The 17441-nt window shown below is 41.8% G+C and overlaps 1 protein-coding gene across 1 annotated transcript; it reads right to left on the bottom strand.

Moving 5' to 3' along the window:
- Positions 1–7816: 7816 nt before the first annotated feature.
- LOC103525764 (adhesion G protein-coupled receptor F4-like) lies at positions 7817–12095 on the bottom strand. Its single transcript, XM_030448156.1, has 5 exons — positions 12018–12095; positions 11078–11114; positions 10756–10916; positions 9962–10219; positions 7817–9244 (listed from the first exon to the last, which is right to left on the bottom strand). Exons 1-5 carry the CDS (start codon positions 12093–12095, stop codon positions 7817–7819), a joined length of 1962 nt encoding a protein of 653 aa, XP_030304016.1.
- Positions 12096–17441: the final 5346 nt, after the last annotated feature.

The following is a 17441-nucleotide window of genomic DNA, read 5'->3' on the forward strand; positions in this document are numbered from 1 at the left end:
CCAAAGATAATAATGGGCAGCAGGGTTTATTAAAAACGTTGGCACTGATGCAAATTACTGATGCAATTACCCCATATCTTCATTTTCCTCAGGCTGCCCTCAGTCAGCCAAAGCAGAGAGCTCCACCTGGGGACAGTCACCTGAAATACTAGAAATTCATTCATATTTGGCTACTGATAACAATACTGCAATGGAAAGAGAGGCCTGGGATAGTTCCTGAGTTTCCAGGCCAGGAGAGATTGTTTCACAGGCTGGAGAATGACCCCCTAGATCCCAATAATCAGGGTTAATGTAAGGCAGGTTTAGCAACACCAGAAAAAGGAAAACTCATTGCTTCTCTTGCTCTGCTACTAAAACACAATCCCTTTTAAAAAAGCATATTTAAAACTGGTCAAATTCAAGCTAAACAGAGCTTGGTCTTCCAGCATCCCAGTAATTGTCATAATCTGCCTGTTTCCTGGCCTGAGATGATGCAGGAATAAAGAATAAGATATAAAACTCAACTCCCAAGGGTTGGAATGATCTTTCTAATCCCATGTTCAACACCATCTTTAAACAGCCTGTCCTGGTTTGGGCCAGGATAAAGGTGATTTTCTGTCTTGTAATTTTGCTTTCAGCCAAGTTTCTTGCAAGTAGCTGCACACAGCCCAAAGAGATGATTTATTACTGCTCTCAATCTGAAATAAAAGTACCCACAGGTCCATCTTATGCAGGTTGAAGATCTGTAACTAAACACTGACACTTAACCAGGAGACCACTGGGCTTTTCAAGTTTAGCACTGCTGATCAAATAAAAGTGCAATTCCATTTCCTGGCTGGAATAAGTAAATAAATTGACCTAAGAACCATAGAATAGCTTAGGTTTGGAAGGGACCTTAAAGATCATCCAGTTCCAGGCCCCCTGCATGGGCAGGGACACCTCCCACTAGACCAGGCTGCTCCAAACCCCATCCACCCTGACCTTGAGCACTTCCAGGGAGGGGGCAGCTACAACTTCCTTGGGGAACCTGTTCCAGTGTCTCACCACCTTCAAATTAAATTTCTTCCTAACATCTACCCTAAATCTCCTTCCCTGGACTTGGTCCAGCACCTCAATGTCCTTCTCGAAGTGAGGGACCCAGAACGAAACACTGGATTCAAGGTGCAGCCTATTGATTATGTCCTCCTTGACAGAATGACCAAAAAAAAAAAAAAAAAAAAAAATCTGGTTATACATTAGAATCATATGTTAGAAAAATAAGTTAGAAATCATAAACTAAGTCACGAGCATCACCCCACTGACAGGACACAAATGGGGATCAGGGAGGGAGAATACTGTTGGGTTTATAATTTTGACCTAATCCAAATCCCAGCTGTGCTAAAAGTATATTCACCTACTATTATTAGCCTAACCAAGAGCATGGAAAGTGGAGCTAGAGAGAGCAGCAATGCTCCTGAGAGAGCTCATCAGATTTTAGGGGCACCTCACATGTAGGGGTGTCCTGAGGTGAAGAAGTGCTGCATGTCCAATGCTCTGTTTTCCCCCCATAGCCTGAAATCAGATTTTACTTTGGGAGGGACATAACCCTACAAACCATGCCCAGTTAATGAGTGAAACCAACTGGGCAGACCACAGGGTGTCCCAGCACTTGTCAGGGCTGCAGACTCGGAGCCAGGCAATGCCTTTGTGAAGGGCCACAGGGCCAAGCACCTGATGGTTCTTGGAGCTGCAGGCAGCAGGCTGGAAGTGTGCCTGGAGCCAGCAGTGCCAAACCTCGAGGATCTAACACAAGAACATTTTAAATGGCAGCCCAGCAGCCTTGTTAGCAGCCTGCCAAGACTCTGCTGCTTTGGCATCTTCCTCTCTTTTGATTCACCAGCTGTGAAGGAGATGCCTGTGCTAGATAGAAAAAGAGGGGGAAAGTTGCCTGGCTCTGGAAAGGGAACATAAAACTTGATGTATCTACTTGTTTTGGTGTCAAACTCGACACCAGAAAAATTAGTTTTTAATTGCCTGGCCAAGGGACTTTGACACATCTCTGTGCTGGGCCCCACAAGCAACGCTGGAAGTCTATGGGAAAACAGTGGGTTGTCCCATTAATTTTGACACCTCCTGAAGAAAAGGACTTGGGGGGTTTTGAGTATAAGCACTTTGGCAGACAGGGTAGAACAGCTCCAAAACAAGCTCCTGCAGCATCAAAGGGTCTATCTGACCCTTCAACACTGACATTATTAAGTGGTTGCTACACTGATAATTTGAGAAACTGGCAGAATTCCAACTGCAGTGATTTTCTTTTCCTTTGCCTCTCCCCCCATAGCTGTAATTAGAACTGGGCATTTAAATAAATACCAGTTCACAGCCCGTAGAAGACAGTTACAGCTTTCACCTCTCAAAAACATTATTCATTAAATGTTCCTTGCGAGTTTAATTTTGGGTTATTAAAAATAAAACTGCAGTGCTCATGCTCATCCTCTACCATTAACTGCTTCTCTGTAAGCTCCCAGTTATTTTTAAATAGGTAAATGATCATAAATCACATATGTGTCACACTCAGTGTAAATTTGAGGGATCATGAGGGTCAAGCCATTCCTCCTTACCCATCACCTTTGCCCTTTTTCACCTATTCCTGTTCCCTTTGGCATCCTGGGAGGATTCCATCCATTTCTCTGCCTGTGCTCCTGATCCATGCCAGCCTGCATCTGTGTGTTCCTGCCTCCAGCTCCCAACTGCTGCTGACCCCAGGATTCCAGCCTGGACTTTCCCAGGGCTGCCCTGCAGCCTCGGTGGTGACGTGAGAGTTATTGGGGGGGAGGGGGGAGGAGCATGGTATCATTTTTCCTATATTAGTATATATTTAAATTTTTTTCCTTTCTCCTTATTGTTTCATTAAAGCTGTCTAGTTTAGTTTCCAACCCATAAATGTCCCTTATTCTCTCTTCTTTCTTTATCAGGGAGGGGGATTAATTGAGAGCACCTGTCATTCAGATAACTGTCACCCTAATTTTAAACTGTGACACAAAGAAGCCCAATTTTCTTTCTGTTTGGTCAAACCTCTCCAGAGTGCAAATGTGCCTGTGAAAGGAGAAGAGATGATTATCTCTTGTGACAGGACTACAATCTAGAAGGAAAGAAGATGGGAGAGGAAAATGCCAGGATGCAACAGAGTCCTGGGGACCAGAACTCTCTCTGCCCTCAAGATCTCCCCCCTCCAGATCCACAGCTTCTCCTCATGAGACACCTGGCTGTGGGTTTTTCCATACTATGTATCATACCCCACATCCCAGAGTTCACCTGTCAGGGCATTCCTCTCCCTCTTCAGTAAAGAGGTGCTAACAACATAAAACCATATTACTCTGATTAGATCTTCTGTATTTCAAATCTATGTGAAGTCACAGAGGGATGGCTGATTTCTGACTTGAGTAATATCTTATTTTAAAGGGCATTTATCTACTTCACAGATAAATGAAATTCTACTTATTAGAAACAATGAAAAAAAAATTAACTTTATTTCCCATTGAAAGCACAGATTTGTCCTGACAAGAGACAATAATATTTTTATCAAAGCTTCCATTAGAAAGGGTTTTTCAGAACAAGGACTGATTTTCTAATGAAACCAGATACACCATCTCACATGGATGAACTGTTTTCTTGGTCAGCATATTCAGCAGGACACAACAGATCTCCATCCATTTGATTCAATTCTGAAGCACATTCAAACCATCTAAAGAGGAAAGTCCCCTTCAGGTGCAGAGTCCCCTTTCTTGTTTCTCTCTTTCATCATCTTTCAGGACTGGAAAAGGAATGAAAATTCTGTCCTGACAGACTAAAAAAGGGCTTTGTACAATTCCTGTGACACAAGTACTGGATGGAGAGATCAAATATTGAGATGGAGAGAATAGCTGGAGAGAAATTGGTCTGGGAGGATGAATATAATGAATAACAGTGCTACCTAATAGAATAATTTTTGGTCCAAGGCAGCCAAGACCAGCTAGATAACACTCTACATTGTAAATCCCATTAAAAAATAAATAATTTTAGAACAGCCCTACATGCTGTAGAGTTCCTTATTGCACTGACATAAAGAAAAACAAACAAAACCCAAAAACACCTGAAGCACTGAAATGGCCACTGAGGACAAACTCTCCTCACGGCAGTTTTCACAAAGGTAAGAAACAACCTTCAGGTATCAGCATGTTTCCTCCAAGGGTTGCAGCAACACTGATGGTTTTCTGCTCCTGAGAGAGCAGATTCAGAGCCTTTTCTCTTCTGGTTTTCAAGATGCTTCCCATGGTCGTGCTCCAAGGCAATGTTCTCCATCCTTTGAGCTGATCAGCCCCTTCGGGTCATCTCAAACCAGGATTTCTGGGTAAGAAGTGCTCCTTTTCCTCTCACTAGTCAGGTCCCTTGAAGACAGCTGTCTGCTGCTAGGACTAGGAGAAAATAAATCAGCACATCAGATTAGACAGATCATCCATGCAGAGTGAGGCTCCATTTCAAACAGGAGGAGCTTCAGAGTCCTGAGAGAAATGCCACATAACAGTAAGTCATAAAATCTGACCCAGAAGAAAGGCTCTTATTATTCTGGAGAAGCTAGAAGACATAAAAAAATCTGAATAACTCCTTCAGCTGTTTTAAGCACCCACAACTTTAATAACCCTGCCACATATTCCAATTCTGAAGTTCTCTGAAACAAGAATTATTATTTTTTTTAAGAATAATTTCAAGTGTGACAAACTTTTCCAGCTCTTGTAAGTTGAGTTCCATATTTACACCCAAGTTTACAAGTGAAGTGAATTACTTTTTTCCTCCTCTGTTATGCAATGGCAAACACCTACACGTGGTCCCTTCCACCCAGGTGAGTGACAACATTGACCCAAGTTCTTATGCAGAGGCAGCCATATTTTCCACATCAAGTTTTACCCAGTGACATCACTTAATATTTCCAAAATACGATGGTGGTTGTGACCTGAGAGAATTTTAACCTTCAAACTTTCATCCTGACCTAAAGCCTGATGAGGCCTCACATCTTCACTGGTATTTGGATCCTGGATCTGTAAAAGCAGGACTTGGAATCTCCACTTATTAAATGTGGAACAAAACTCAAACACTTTTCTTTTTTCTGTTTTAGGTAAGAAATTTTTAATTTTAGCATAGATTTTGGAGTTGGACATCATATTCCTAAATAGTTCTTTGGGGTTTGGTTTGTTTTTTGTTGTTTTGTGTTGGGCTTGGGTTTTTTTTGAATGTGGGTTTTGGGCTGGGTTTTTTGTGGTTTTTTTCTGAGGTTTTTTTTTCCGGGGGGGGAGGATTTCCTGGGTTTTGTGGGGTTTTTTGTGGTGGTTTTTTTTTAATTTATTTGGTTGGGTGTTTTTTGGGTTTTGGGTTTTTTTAAAGGACCACAATAAAACTTGGCACATAACAGCAAAGCTGGATGCAAGTGAAGACTGAACTGGAAAGGAAGATGCAGCCTCTTGCACCAAATGACCCAAAGCAGTAGCTGGACACAATGACACTAAAAACTGAAGCTTTCAATACTAGAATTGGAACTGATTAATAAACAGACCAGGGAAAAGCAAGGACAGAAGTTTAGATAGTAACTGAGCTGACACAGTTTCTTCTGGCAGACAGCAGGAGCACTGCAGATGATTTTTGGGAGAGAGCTAAAGGAGATTCCTCCTATTAATACAGTGAAGCCACTAAAGCTTTGGTACCAAAAGAAATCTAATGAACAACAGATCAAAGTTTTCCAACACACCAACCTTTTCCTAGGAAATGTCTCCTGTTGAAAGCTGAACATTTCCTACTAATGAATTGCCATGATATTAAAAAAAACCCAAAAAACAACCCTCAATCTCTGATAAATACACAGCCTGGATTAGCACAAAAGGTACTGGCAGGCTCTGAGTAGTTTCCATCCTGAGCTGATGCTGATGAACAATCCTCTGGCATTCTAGAGCAGCTCTGCTGTGATACAAATCTCTACTTTTGTGAAGGTGGCAAACAGGTCATTACACAGGAATTTTGACTTTTAATTCTGTTCATTGCATAGTCAGTAACCTGAAAGTAGATCTATATTACAGATGAGGAGAAAGTCATAGACACTCTCTGTCTAAAGCACTTTGATATCTACAGGTGAAGACAGCTTAAAATACCATTTTCAATTTTGTAACAGCAGCAGTAGGTTACATAGAATTTAAAAAATCTTCAGACTACCACTTCTAATATCTAGAAGACCAATAACCTAAATATACTTTTGAGATACCTGTATTTCCTTCAGCAAGCACTTGCCTTAGAAAAACATTAAATTAGGTAAGATTTTGTGCATGTTTCCATTCCCTTCATGTAGAAGTAAGAAGGTATTTAAGCTGTTATAAATCTTAAATTAAGAAAAAAAATAATCTTTACCTTTGCCAGAGTACACCTCCGCCTTGATGAAAGGCAGTTCATCCTTAAGGCTTCTCTTGTCTGTCAATTAAAAAAAAGGAATAGTTTCTCAAAGTGTAGAAAATGCTCATGTGATGCAGAATAAGTGCTGAAGTGACCCAAATACCTTTCTTTCCAGAAGTGTCCCAAACAACAGGATGAAGAATCCCTAAAAAATTGAAAAAAAAAAAAAAAGTTAACAAACCCAAGATATGACATGATGTTCCTGAAATGCTTCTAGGTGTCTTTAACTTAAAGGGAGCTGAAATAATGGTTTTGTCAGGGTAATAGCTCTAAATCTATGACTCAGATAACAGCAATGTGCAAAATGAATTTATCCACCCAGGTCATGTGAGCTCTCGGGGAATGTCAGGAATGGATACACAACCTCTGCTTGTTCTCCTTAGGAACTGGACTGATAGGGTGCATACCAGGACTTTCTCTCCCCACTTAGTAGCAGTGTCAGACAAGATGAGCCCAGGCAGTCTGGGTGGGTGGGACATCAGGTGACACTGGATGTTCATACTGGTGAGCTAAACAAAATCATCTTCAATGGCAAAAGAATTTTCTGTGTATTTGTTAAGTGATAAGGATGAGAACTACATCCAGTTCTGGTGTCCCCACCACAGGAAGGGTATAGATCTGTTGGAATGAGTCCAAAGGAGGACCAGAAAGATGATCCAAGGGGCTGAAGCACCTCTGCTACAAGGAAAGGCTGAAGGAGCTGGGATTGTTCAGCCTGGAGAAGGCTCCATGGGGACCTTGTAGCTGCCTCCCAGTACCTAAAGGTACTGCTGGAAGGCTGGAGAGGGACTTTTCATAATGGTGTTCAGAGAAAGGACAAGGGGAAATGGATTTAAACTGAAGGAGAATAGGCTTAAAGTGGATATTAGGACATTCTTCAGTACCAGGGTAGTGAGACACTGGCACAGGCTGCCCAGAGAAGTTGTGGTTGCCCCCTCCCTGGAAGTGTTCAGGGCCAGGTTGGATGAAGCAACCTTGTCTAGATGAAAGGTGTTCCTCCCCATGGGAGCCTGGAGTAGCTGATCTCTAAGGTCCCTTCCAACCTAAGCCATTCTATGATTCTATGATGATCTTTGCAATTACTAGACATTACATGGGGTATTTTATATTTAACATAAATTTGTCAGTTCTTCATCCCACTTTACACCAGCTGGTTCATACCATTACCCATCTGCATCCACTGTGCCAATGCAGCATCATAGAATTATGGAATGCTTGAGGTTGGAAGGGACAACTTTAAAGGTCAGCTACTCCAACCCTCCTGCAGTGAGCAGGGACATCCTTAACTACAACATGTAGTACACACACCATGCAAAACAGTCAAGCTGAAAGGAAACTTTAGATCCTGTTTTTCACACATAGCTCAAGCTGCCAGCCCCTCTGAGGTTTGCTACCTTTTCCCAAGTTCAGCAAAAGCCAAGCAGGTGCCATTCCCAAGTCTTGCTGAGTTTACCTGGAAGGCGTTGAGCAGTGCAAACGTCACATGGAATGCCAGAGAGTGACTGTCCACAATCGTTGCCAATCCAAACCCCCAGGTGAGACCCAGGAGGGGTGTCAGAAGGGCAACATTCTTGCTCATGCGGATCATGCTGCTCAAATCTTGTGACTTGCAGCCTTCTCCAATCGAGGATCTCCCAGTCTTCACCACAACCACCAACACCACCACCACATTCACGACAATGATGCTCAGAGCGGGAATGACAAAGGCCAAGAGGGCTTTTGTCTCATACCAGTTGAGCCAGCAGGCTCCACTCCTTAAATATCCATTTTTTGGTTGAGTAATAGCAACAGTAAGGATGGCTATGACCAAGGGACATCCATATCCAATAGAAACTGCTGTAGCTATGAACGCAGATCTTGTTATCTTAAAAAAAACCAATAATAATCCATAGAGAATCAAGAGGCCCAACGTAAACATCCAGAAAAACAAGGCAAGGTAGAAAAAGTGAAGGAAAAAAGTGGCTGCTACACACAGCTGGTAGTTCAGGGTTATATTGTGCACAACAGCAACCAAGATGAACAAAACATCAGCAATGAGAAGCGACGCAGCGATGTTGACCAAACAAAAATGACGCATGTAGGTTATTTCAGTTTTTGTCACATGATGCCAGACCACGGTCTCGATGACAAGGCAGAGAACCAAGCTGAAAATGGAAAGGCCTAACCCTACACGTGTAATGTAATCCAGCACTGCATTTGGCAGCATGGTGGGGGACATCAAAATGGAGAAGGATTTGAATGTCCGACGGTGATGCTTGCAGATGCAGACAACGCTGCTGAAGGTGTCCAGCTTCACCCTGCAAGCCCTGTTATCCCACTTCCTTTCAGTGGAGTGCCACCCAACACACTGAGCCTTAAAGTTCTCCTGTTTATTCAGCTTCTCAAAGGTGAGCAAAATATGCTGGAGCTCTTCTGGCAGGGACACTGACAAGACCATTCCATTCACCAAGCCAGGGTCCAGCCGGCTGGTTTCTATAATGGCTCCGAGTGTTGGAAATGCAATGCTGATGGCTTTGGAAGTCCTGGGTAATTTCACAAGCTCTTCTTCTGGAATGACCACATGCCCAGTGATATTGCTGGTGTTATTGAACTCCATAGAAAAGTCAAAACTCTTTCCTGAAGTGTTTTTGTGTATGCTGTAGCCTTTTGTAGAGATAAAGTGTTCCTGTATGGTTTCCGAGTCATTCCTTAGAAGAAGTTTGCCAGCAAAGAAATTCACAGAGTCCAGTAATATTGAACCAGCATTTCTGTCCCTTACATATGCCCAGTTGGAAATGATGGAGCTGTTCAGAATATGGTTTGCAATCCTGCTGTAACTCTGAAACAAACAAGAAAAAAAAAAAAAGTTATTTTTTATATTAAAAAGGAACCACCTACTATTCTACAGAGACCCTCCAGAAAGGCTCATTTATTTCAAGAGTGATTTCTACAAAAGGGAACATTCTTCTTTAACAGTGAACAGATTCCCATGATCCATCCCAGCTAAAACCAAACATTTCACTACCAGAGCTGCCCTATCCTCTTCATATCATAGTTCAAAAGGTGCTTGATGAAGCAAGTATAAAGCAAAAATCAGAACACCTAACTTCTATTCCAGATGCTGACCCACTAGACAGGTCTGCTTACCTCACCTTCCCTACATTTCCTTCCCCACCTCTCTGATTTCTGACTTCATCAGGGAAAGATTTCAGTTCCATTGTGCAACACATGACAACAGCTTTGTGTCAGCATCTCCAAGGCTGCCTTCCCTCTAGTGTCATACCATAAAAATGAATTTTTCCTTGTACTGCTCTCCCATCTCTGTAACAGCAGTTCCTGAAAACTTTTGCTTTTAAAGAAAGTAAATTCCACAGAGTATTTTTACCATACATGAACAAGTCAAATAGTTTCTCTAAGAACAAAACATTATCCTCTCTGGAATATCTTTCCATGTGTTCTCCATGTGACTTGCAGCCCCCATTCACTGGATAGTGGTTATAAGGATAAAACACTGACGAGCTCAGAAACAACTCTTGAAGCCCATAAAAGTAAATACCTGCATTTTTCCTCTACTGACATTCTCTGATAAGAGCAGGGAAATATTCTTTAGTAATTCCACTATATCAGCAATGTTTCCTGCAATGGCTGGTGAGGACAGGATATCTGGGATGATGCATGAAAAATCAGCTTGGCAGTTGCTGTTCCCATCGTCATAAGCACCAAGATATTTTCCTTCATTTCCAGGCTTTCCATATGCTGGTTTTCCTTCCCCTACAAAAGGAAGGTGTCCTCCGGGCTTACGTTCAGAAATCCTCTGCAGGAAGGAATATATATTTCAGAAAATTAATGAATAGAATGAAAATGAAGATACAGATACAGCCGGGCAAAAGGTGCAGAGTTGATGTGTGCAATGAATGTGCTGGAGAGCCTGAAGCCCAGACCAAAGCTCAGAAAGGAAGGGGCAAGAACTAAATGCAGTGCCTTGTTTTTGAAGTGACCTGAAAAAGGTTCTTTATTTTGTAGTTGAGGAGGATTTACCATCAATCACCTCTTTACAACAGTGGTGTTACACTTTTCTCAGGTTCCCTGTCTTGGTTTCAATCCACACAAGGAACATGGGCCAAGTGAACAAGGTAATTTCATTTCAGATTTAGGTTTCCACATGGGGATTCCACCAATCCCCACCACTTTCTTTAGGATGAAGTCCACGCCTGTTATCAAAGTAATCTGTGGTTTAGGATCACATTTTCTTCCTTTTGCCCAAGATTTAAAAGGTATAGGGGATGGGGATGTCTTTGAAAGAAACCATGAGCAGATGAAAAGGAAGCAGATGGGTAACAGGTACCTCACCTGAAACAGAGACTGAACATCCAGGCTTGCACAGTTATCTGTGAACATTTCCCAATTTCTGTCTTTGCAGACAAAGCTTCTCTCCCCATGGAATGAGGGAGAGCAATGCTGAACACAAACAGCTCCATTGTCTATGCAGGGAATGAGATTTATACATCCATCTGGAAAACAAGTCAAGCATTTATGGTTATACAGTGCATACTTTACAGCATCCCACCTTATAGCATACTGCGGTCCATGAGGGGAGTATCAGGGGTGTAAAGTATTGACAACTGACAAGATCTCAGAAAGAATTAAAAAGACAGAGAGGTACTCACTGTACCTTGCTGACTGCCAGGTTTTGATTCCTTACTGACAACCTGAAAAACAAGAGAAAGGGGAATGGGGGTTGCATGTCAAAAGAAGTAAGTACAAGAGGACTCTGACACAAACTAGAAAGGTGATTTCATGAGCAAAATGGTACTTCTGAGGTCCAGAAATCTTTTCAAGGTTCAGAATGCCCAGATGATGCAGAGCAACAGAAAACTCTCTACTTAGAGTTTGTCTCTTTGTATTATGCCTTCAGCCTCACCTTTCTGCTGCAGTGAACCAAGCCAGAGGGCAGGATCACAAATACCTCCAGGAGGCAGTCCTTAGCCAGAAGCCCTAGTTTAGGGCTAAGACCTCCAATATTTCTCATGCTGATGAGAATACATGATTTGCTGTGATCTATATAACTTTTGCCATAGATCAAGATAGTTACATAAACACCAATAGCACCTTTGTTCCTCTCCTGGAACTCAAAACCAAGGCAGATGTACCAAGCTCCTCTAGGCAGGACCACTTGCTGGCTCTGCACATGTTGTACAGCCAGGAGCAATCCAGAAAACCTTCCATCACTGTTTGGACAAATGGTTTATCATCTACAACTAGCCAAACCCTGTCAGTCTGAAAGCAAAGCTTGGCTATGTGATGACACTCTGAGAATACACTGATACCACTAGGTAGAGCAGCCTGAATAGCAGATTTCTAGCACCCCAAGAGTTCTGCTTGAGGTTGCTTGGCCTCTTGAACACATTAAATACTTCAAAGCATTTTGTCCTGAAGTGAAAGGACAAGGAGAAATGGTTTTAAATTAAATGTAAAGTTAGATCAGATGTGAAAGAAATTTTTTATGACGAGGGTTTGATACACTGAACAGGTTGTCCAGTGGCTGCACCCCTCCCTAGGTTCAAGGTCAGGTGGTGATGGGGCTTGGAACAACCTGGTCTGATGAAACTTACCCTGAGAGGGTTGCGTGGTGCAGCTGGGAAGAAGTGCACAGCCCAAAGGAGCAGGCAGTGAGCTACCCTCACATCCATCAGCTCACATTTACTGCTTTCCCCCTGGAAGAAAGATGTTAAAGAACTTCAGACATCTCTGTTTTAACTCCCAAACACAGTCTGGTTACTTGCAACAAAGCAGCTAAACTCAACCCAAAAGACTGGCTTGCAAGGTGATTTTCAGACGTTTATAATTTATTAATTTTTTTTTTACTGAGAATGATTTGTGAACCTCTTCTTAAATAAATAAAATAAATTCTTAAATAAATAAAAAATGAAAAATCTGTCCAACACTGGAAGTTACCACATTAATAATTTACTGTAACTGTAAGGTGCAGAGCTTATTAAAGCAATTTAGCCTATAGGTTCCTTTTGAAGTGATTTAAACCAGACTCATTTCTACTGAGCTCAACACTTTTACTCTCCTCAGTAGTTTGTGACAAAACCTGACACGTGAGGTAGGACCCTTGGGGCTTGGATATCCACACCTAAGAAAGAAGGACCAGACTGAAATAAAGTGTTCTTTGCTTTGCAGAAATCTTCAAGCCTCTGCTCCCTCCATGAAGTTTCCCGTGGTCCTTGGTAACAGGTTAGCAACTTGTGATGCAACTTGATACAGGAATATTTGCTGAAGGAAAATAATCCAGTAAAGGGAATGAAGGAAAAATAATGTGTTACATCAAATCTGATGATTAGATGCTGTGTATGTCCAAAAGCAACAGCTGCTGTGGATTCAACAGAACTAAGACACTGATATTCTGCCATTGGAGGTATAAGCAGATAAAACCATGTACTAAAAAAAATAAATGGAAATCCATAAAGCTGATGCAGCGTGACAAAGCAGGACAATGGCTGGGATTCAGAAGATGCACACAGCAGAAGGGTCAGCAAATCACTGTGCTTTGATAGAACACATTCAGATTTCCCTCTGATCAGATACCCACTGATCAGAATAGCAGATGTTGAAACAGAAGGGGTCCTACACTGACAGAGCAGAGATGTGATTTTCTATCCAAGAAATTCCACCCTTTCACCATCTGAGAGCATCTAAGGGCCAGGCATGCAGCTGACCACCCCCTTCATCTGTGTCATTTGTTCACCTCACTGTTCTTTTACACCTGCACGTTTATTGCTTAATTATGAAGATATCATAAAAGGAAGAGCTAGATTTATGCACTGAATTTTTAAGTTAGCTCTAAATGAGACTCCCATGCCAGCCCCTTGAACTCCACTGAGAGCAGTCAAAGTATTTTTTCAGTATTTCTCAGTTTAAAGCTAGCAAGCATTAGATCCAAAGACATAAAATGGGGAAGGAGAAATTGACCAAAACACTGATCAATATTGCTGAAGAGCAGGAGGTGGCTGGGAAACAGGTTTGAGAAAAAGGCTCTATCAAATTCTTTTCCAATTTCTGTAGTCATTAACTCTTTATTGCATGTTTGCACCCCAAATTCCATTTCACAACTAGGAATCCTTGAGCTCATCGTGTTTCATCATTAGGTCATTCATATTAATTTTGTATTTTGTCCCTGATGTAACTCCACCTAAGGCTGTTGAAGTGAGGTAGAAAACTGGGACAGCTCCAGGTATCTGAGGCTCCTTGAGACACCAGCTCTGGTTACCAGGAAAACACTGCTCCTGCTTCATTGCACTGCTTGACTCATGATGGAAACCTCCCCTCCTCACCACTGCAAGCACATGCCAAGATAACTACTATGCAGTAATAGAAATGTAGAGCAAAACAAGCAAGGCAGCAGCAAATCATTGCCACTTCAGGGAAAAAATATGGAAATACTGACATAAGACCATGCGAAAGCATTTACTGTGATTCCTCTCCCTCCAAAGAATCCAAAGCATTTAGGCTGGATGTTAGGAAGAATTTCTTTAGTATGAGGGTGGTGAGACTCTGGAACAGCTTGCCCAGAGAAGTTGTGGCTGCCTCCTCCCTGAAAGTGTTCAAGGCCAGGTTGGATGAAGCCTTGAGCAACCTGGTCTGTATGAGAGGCATCCCTGCCCACAACAGGGAGGTTGGAGGAGCTGATCTCTAAGGTCCCTTCCAACAGAGCCATTCTATGACCCAATTTTGGTACTTTGGATAGAGCGTGATATATATCTAATCCTGAACTATTTGTTGACATTAATAGGAAAACACACTATGAGTACAGGGTATCAGACAGTGATGTCCTGATCCTAACTGTGGCAATGAATTTTTTTTTTTTTTTCCTTGAGGTCCATAGAAAGCATCTGAGCTGTTAATCCAGGACATGTCAGTAAAATCTTGAAACTTTTTGCAAATAATTCCTAGGATAAAGAAAGTGGAAGGGACTTTCTGGTAAGGAGATTCTTCTGTATCCTCAGCTATCTCCCACTCTCAGGAGATTGTCTCCATCTGCCAATCCTCCTTCTCTAGCTCATTTCATTTGGACACAGAACCCCAGGGGGGGGAAAGCCCTAAAGAGGACAAAATGTATAACAGTGGTTACAGGAGAGAAGAGAACCTCTTAAAATTAAAAAAGGTAAACTGCTCAGGTGTTTAAGAAATAATCCATGTTTAGCTTAATGTATCATAGCCTTATATGCAAAGCCCTTACTCTGTGACTTCTGTTGATTTAAAATCAAAGTGTTTTGTAAAACTCTGCAAAACCACCCTTCCCTTCCTCTATCCCAAGCACTTTCTTGCCTTTAACTTCTGGCAGCAACAACTGTGGGAACTACACTCCCAGGCTGATGGACCCAAGGATCTCCATCACCTGAGGTCACACTTTTCCCTCTTCACTTCTCCAGAAGACAAACTCTGGTGAAATTTATAAAGGAAGGTATCCTGCACAAAAATTGCAAGTATACATTGTATAAATAAAAAAATTACATTGGGCTTGCCCTAATTAGCTAGACCAGTATATTCTCCTAAATGGCTGCAATCTTCTACTGTGTGTATTTAACATTTTAAAAAATTTTAAATCCTTTGTTACAGAACCTTATCTATTATTTTTAGGGCTTGAATAGCTACATGGCTAGCTTAAACACAATAAATCACCATGTGATCGCTTGCCATTGCTAACTAGCTAGTAAAAAAGGATGCAGATGGAGAGTCAGAAGTCTTCAACACGGTCATCTGTGGATAAAAGTTAATGCTCTCAAATTATACAAAAAGGTACTACTTGTATTTGGAAAATGTGAATTTAAGTAAAGCAAGTTTTGTGAGGACAATGATCTCTACAGCAACTTTAGCTGTACCAAAATTTCAATTTTTGAATCACACTGTGATTAGAGACCAATTACAAAACTACAGGCAAAAAGATCAGAGGATAATTAAGATACCTAAGTATTTCCACAGATGTAAGGAGAATACAAAACTGAGGAAATAGGTGCTAAATAAATACAGCCTAAGCAGTTAGGTTGGATTGCAGATGAAGTAATTTCACAGCTCACTGATAAATTTTAAGCAGTTCTGGAAAAATGTGATGGTACTTACTGTTTTCAGAAGTCTGGGTGCTGCTGTAAGCAAAACTAACACATCCTCAAGATATCAGAGGGGAGTCTCTGACCATTCCTCTGCTGCCATCATGCCCCAGTCTCACTCTGACGTCGCTTGGCTGCTCTGATTCATTTGGAGTTTTCCCATGAAGAAATAACCCTGGGCACCAGCCTGCTTCTCTTCTTGTCTGACTGGATTACCACTGAGGAACCTGCAGGTGACAACAAAGGTATTGCACTGCAAAATGACAAAACAACTTAGAAACACGCCCACAAGACTGCCAGACTGCAACCTTTGCCAGGAGGCCACAGAGATGAATCAGAGCTGTGGGGTTTGTACCCTGCCTGCTGGGGGAGGAGGCACCTTCTGCTCTTCTGTACCTAACAGACCTTCTAAATTTTGAAGAAAAAAAAAAAATAATAGAAATCTGGTCAAGTTAATGCTTTACCTTTCATAAGTGAGAGATGACACTAATTATTATCTTAAACAGGTAAAAATCCCAATGAGCAAGTTAAGAATCTGTTCTTTATTGGCTGCACCCATTGTAAGGGGTGAGAGTTGCCTGTTGAACTCAAATCCTATTCCCAGTTGGCTCCTCATGCTGGCTGAGCTCAGTAGCCAGGTTTCCAATAGGTAGTAACTGAGAGCAAGCAGTTTCTCACAACAGAAGAGCAATTCCTAACACTTTCTACTCACAGGGCTGCACTGGAAGAGGTTTGATCATTAATATTTTCCACAGTCCTGTAATGTGCCATGAGCTTAAAGGTTTTCCTGAGACCTGCCAGTCCTCATCCACAAGGCAGGTCTCCAGTTCCAGCTTAAAAGTTGGCATCATCTGTTGCTCTCTTTTGGTACAGCCAACCTAGCATCTCACATTGGTGCCAAGGAGGAATTAAGCACAACTTGACCCAACCTACCCGAGGTTAAATGACCTGTTGGATACAGTACTAAGCAGAGATGAACTGAAAGGTGGCTTCTTCTCAACCATTTAAGTCAGAAGAAAAGGGCCATAGATGAGATTATGCCAATGTATGGACAGTAGGTGACTTTTTCCCTTGGCACCTGGAGTTGTGCTTCTACTTGCCCTCACTTCCCACCCCAAACCTCTCAGATCTCCAGCACCCCCTCAACCTAAGCAATAGCCTTCTGAAGGACACAAAAACTGGGATACTGCAACACTCAAGACACATGGGCATGCTTCTCCCACAAAGAAAAGGTGTGAATCTGTGCTTCCAGGAGCTTAGAAAGCTCTTCAAATCATGACTTCCAACAAGCAAGGGGACTATGAAACACCCTGAACCCAGCAGCATCAGTCTCACACTTTTGACAAGCTGGTCAGGGCTGTTTGCATTCTTCAGGCTGGGAGGTATGTGCCCAGGCACCCACAAGGGAGGGGTTTGTCTTCCCAGCTCTTGCAAAATCCCATTTCCCAAGATACATGACCAGCTGCTCTGCCACTTCTTGAGAAAGCAGCCAGCAATCAGGAACATCCTGGAGAACTTTAATAGCAGCCAAAAGTAAGGCAGCTTTGAAAACCTGGTTTTACCAACTCAACAGAAGTCAGACTCCTGTTAATTTACAACTTCATTAATTTCAAGGTTTTTATGTAAAAGCTCAACAGATATCTTGCTACACAACCCAAGTAAAACTTTGCAATACACTGCAGGTTTTCATCAGAAACTTAATTCCCCTGAAGCAACATTACAGAAAAATGTTCTTTATGGCAACTGTTTAAATAAATTAAAAAAAAATAAAGCAGACCTGTGTTACAGTCCAACTCTCAAAACCTGTAACTATTTTTTTAACAATATCTTGTATGCAAACACCAGTTTTTTAAAGAATGTTATGAAGAGGAATAAAATCCTTGCAGCTTAAAAATGCCCTTCTCTTGTTCTGCTCATTTGTGTTCT

This window comes from Calypte anna, chromosome 3 (genome assembly GCF_003957555.1).
Source record: "Calypte anna isolate BGI_N300 chromosome 3, bCalAnn1_v1.p, whole genome shotgun sequence".
Taxonomy (NCBI): domain Eukaryota; kingdom Metazoa; phylum Chordata; class Aves; order Apodiformes; family Trochilidae; genus Calypte; species Calypte anna.

Excerpts from the sequence above, each read along its gene's own strand:
- LOC103525764 (XM_030448156.1), bottom strand. The coding sequence starts at position 12,095 with ATGGATGTGAGGGTAGCTCACTGCCTGCTCCTTTGGGCTGTGCACTTC. Across the intron at positions 11,115-12,017 it reads CACCACGCAACCCTCTCAGG|GTTGTCAGTAAGGAATCAAA; the intron begins GTAAGTTTCATC and ends CTTGTTTTTCAG. Across the intron at positions 10,220-10,755 it reads ATGTTCAGTCTCTGTTTCAG|AGGATTTCTGAACGTAAGCC; the intron begins GTGAGGTACCTG and ends TCCTTCCTGCAG.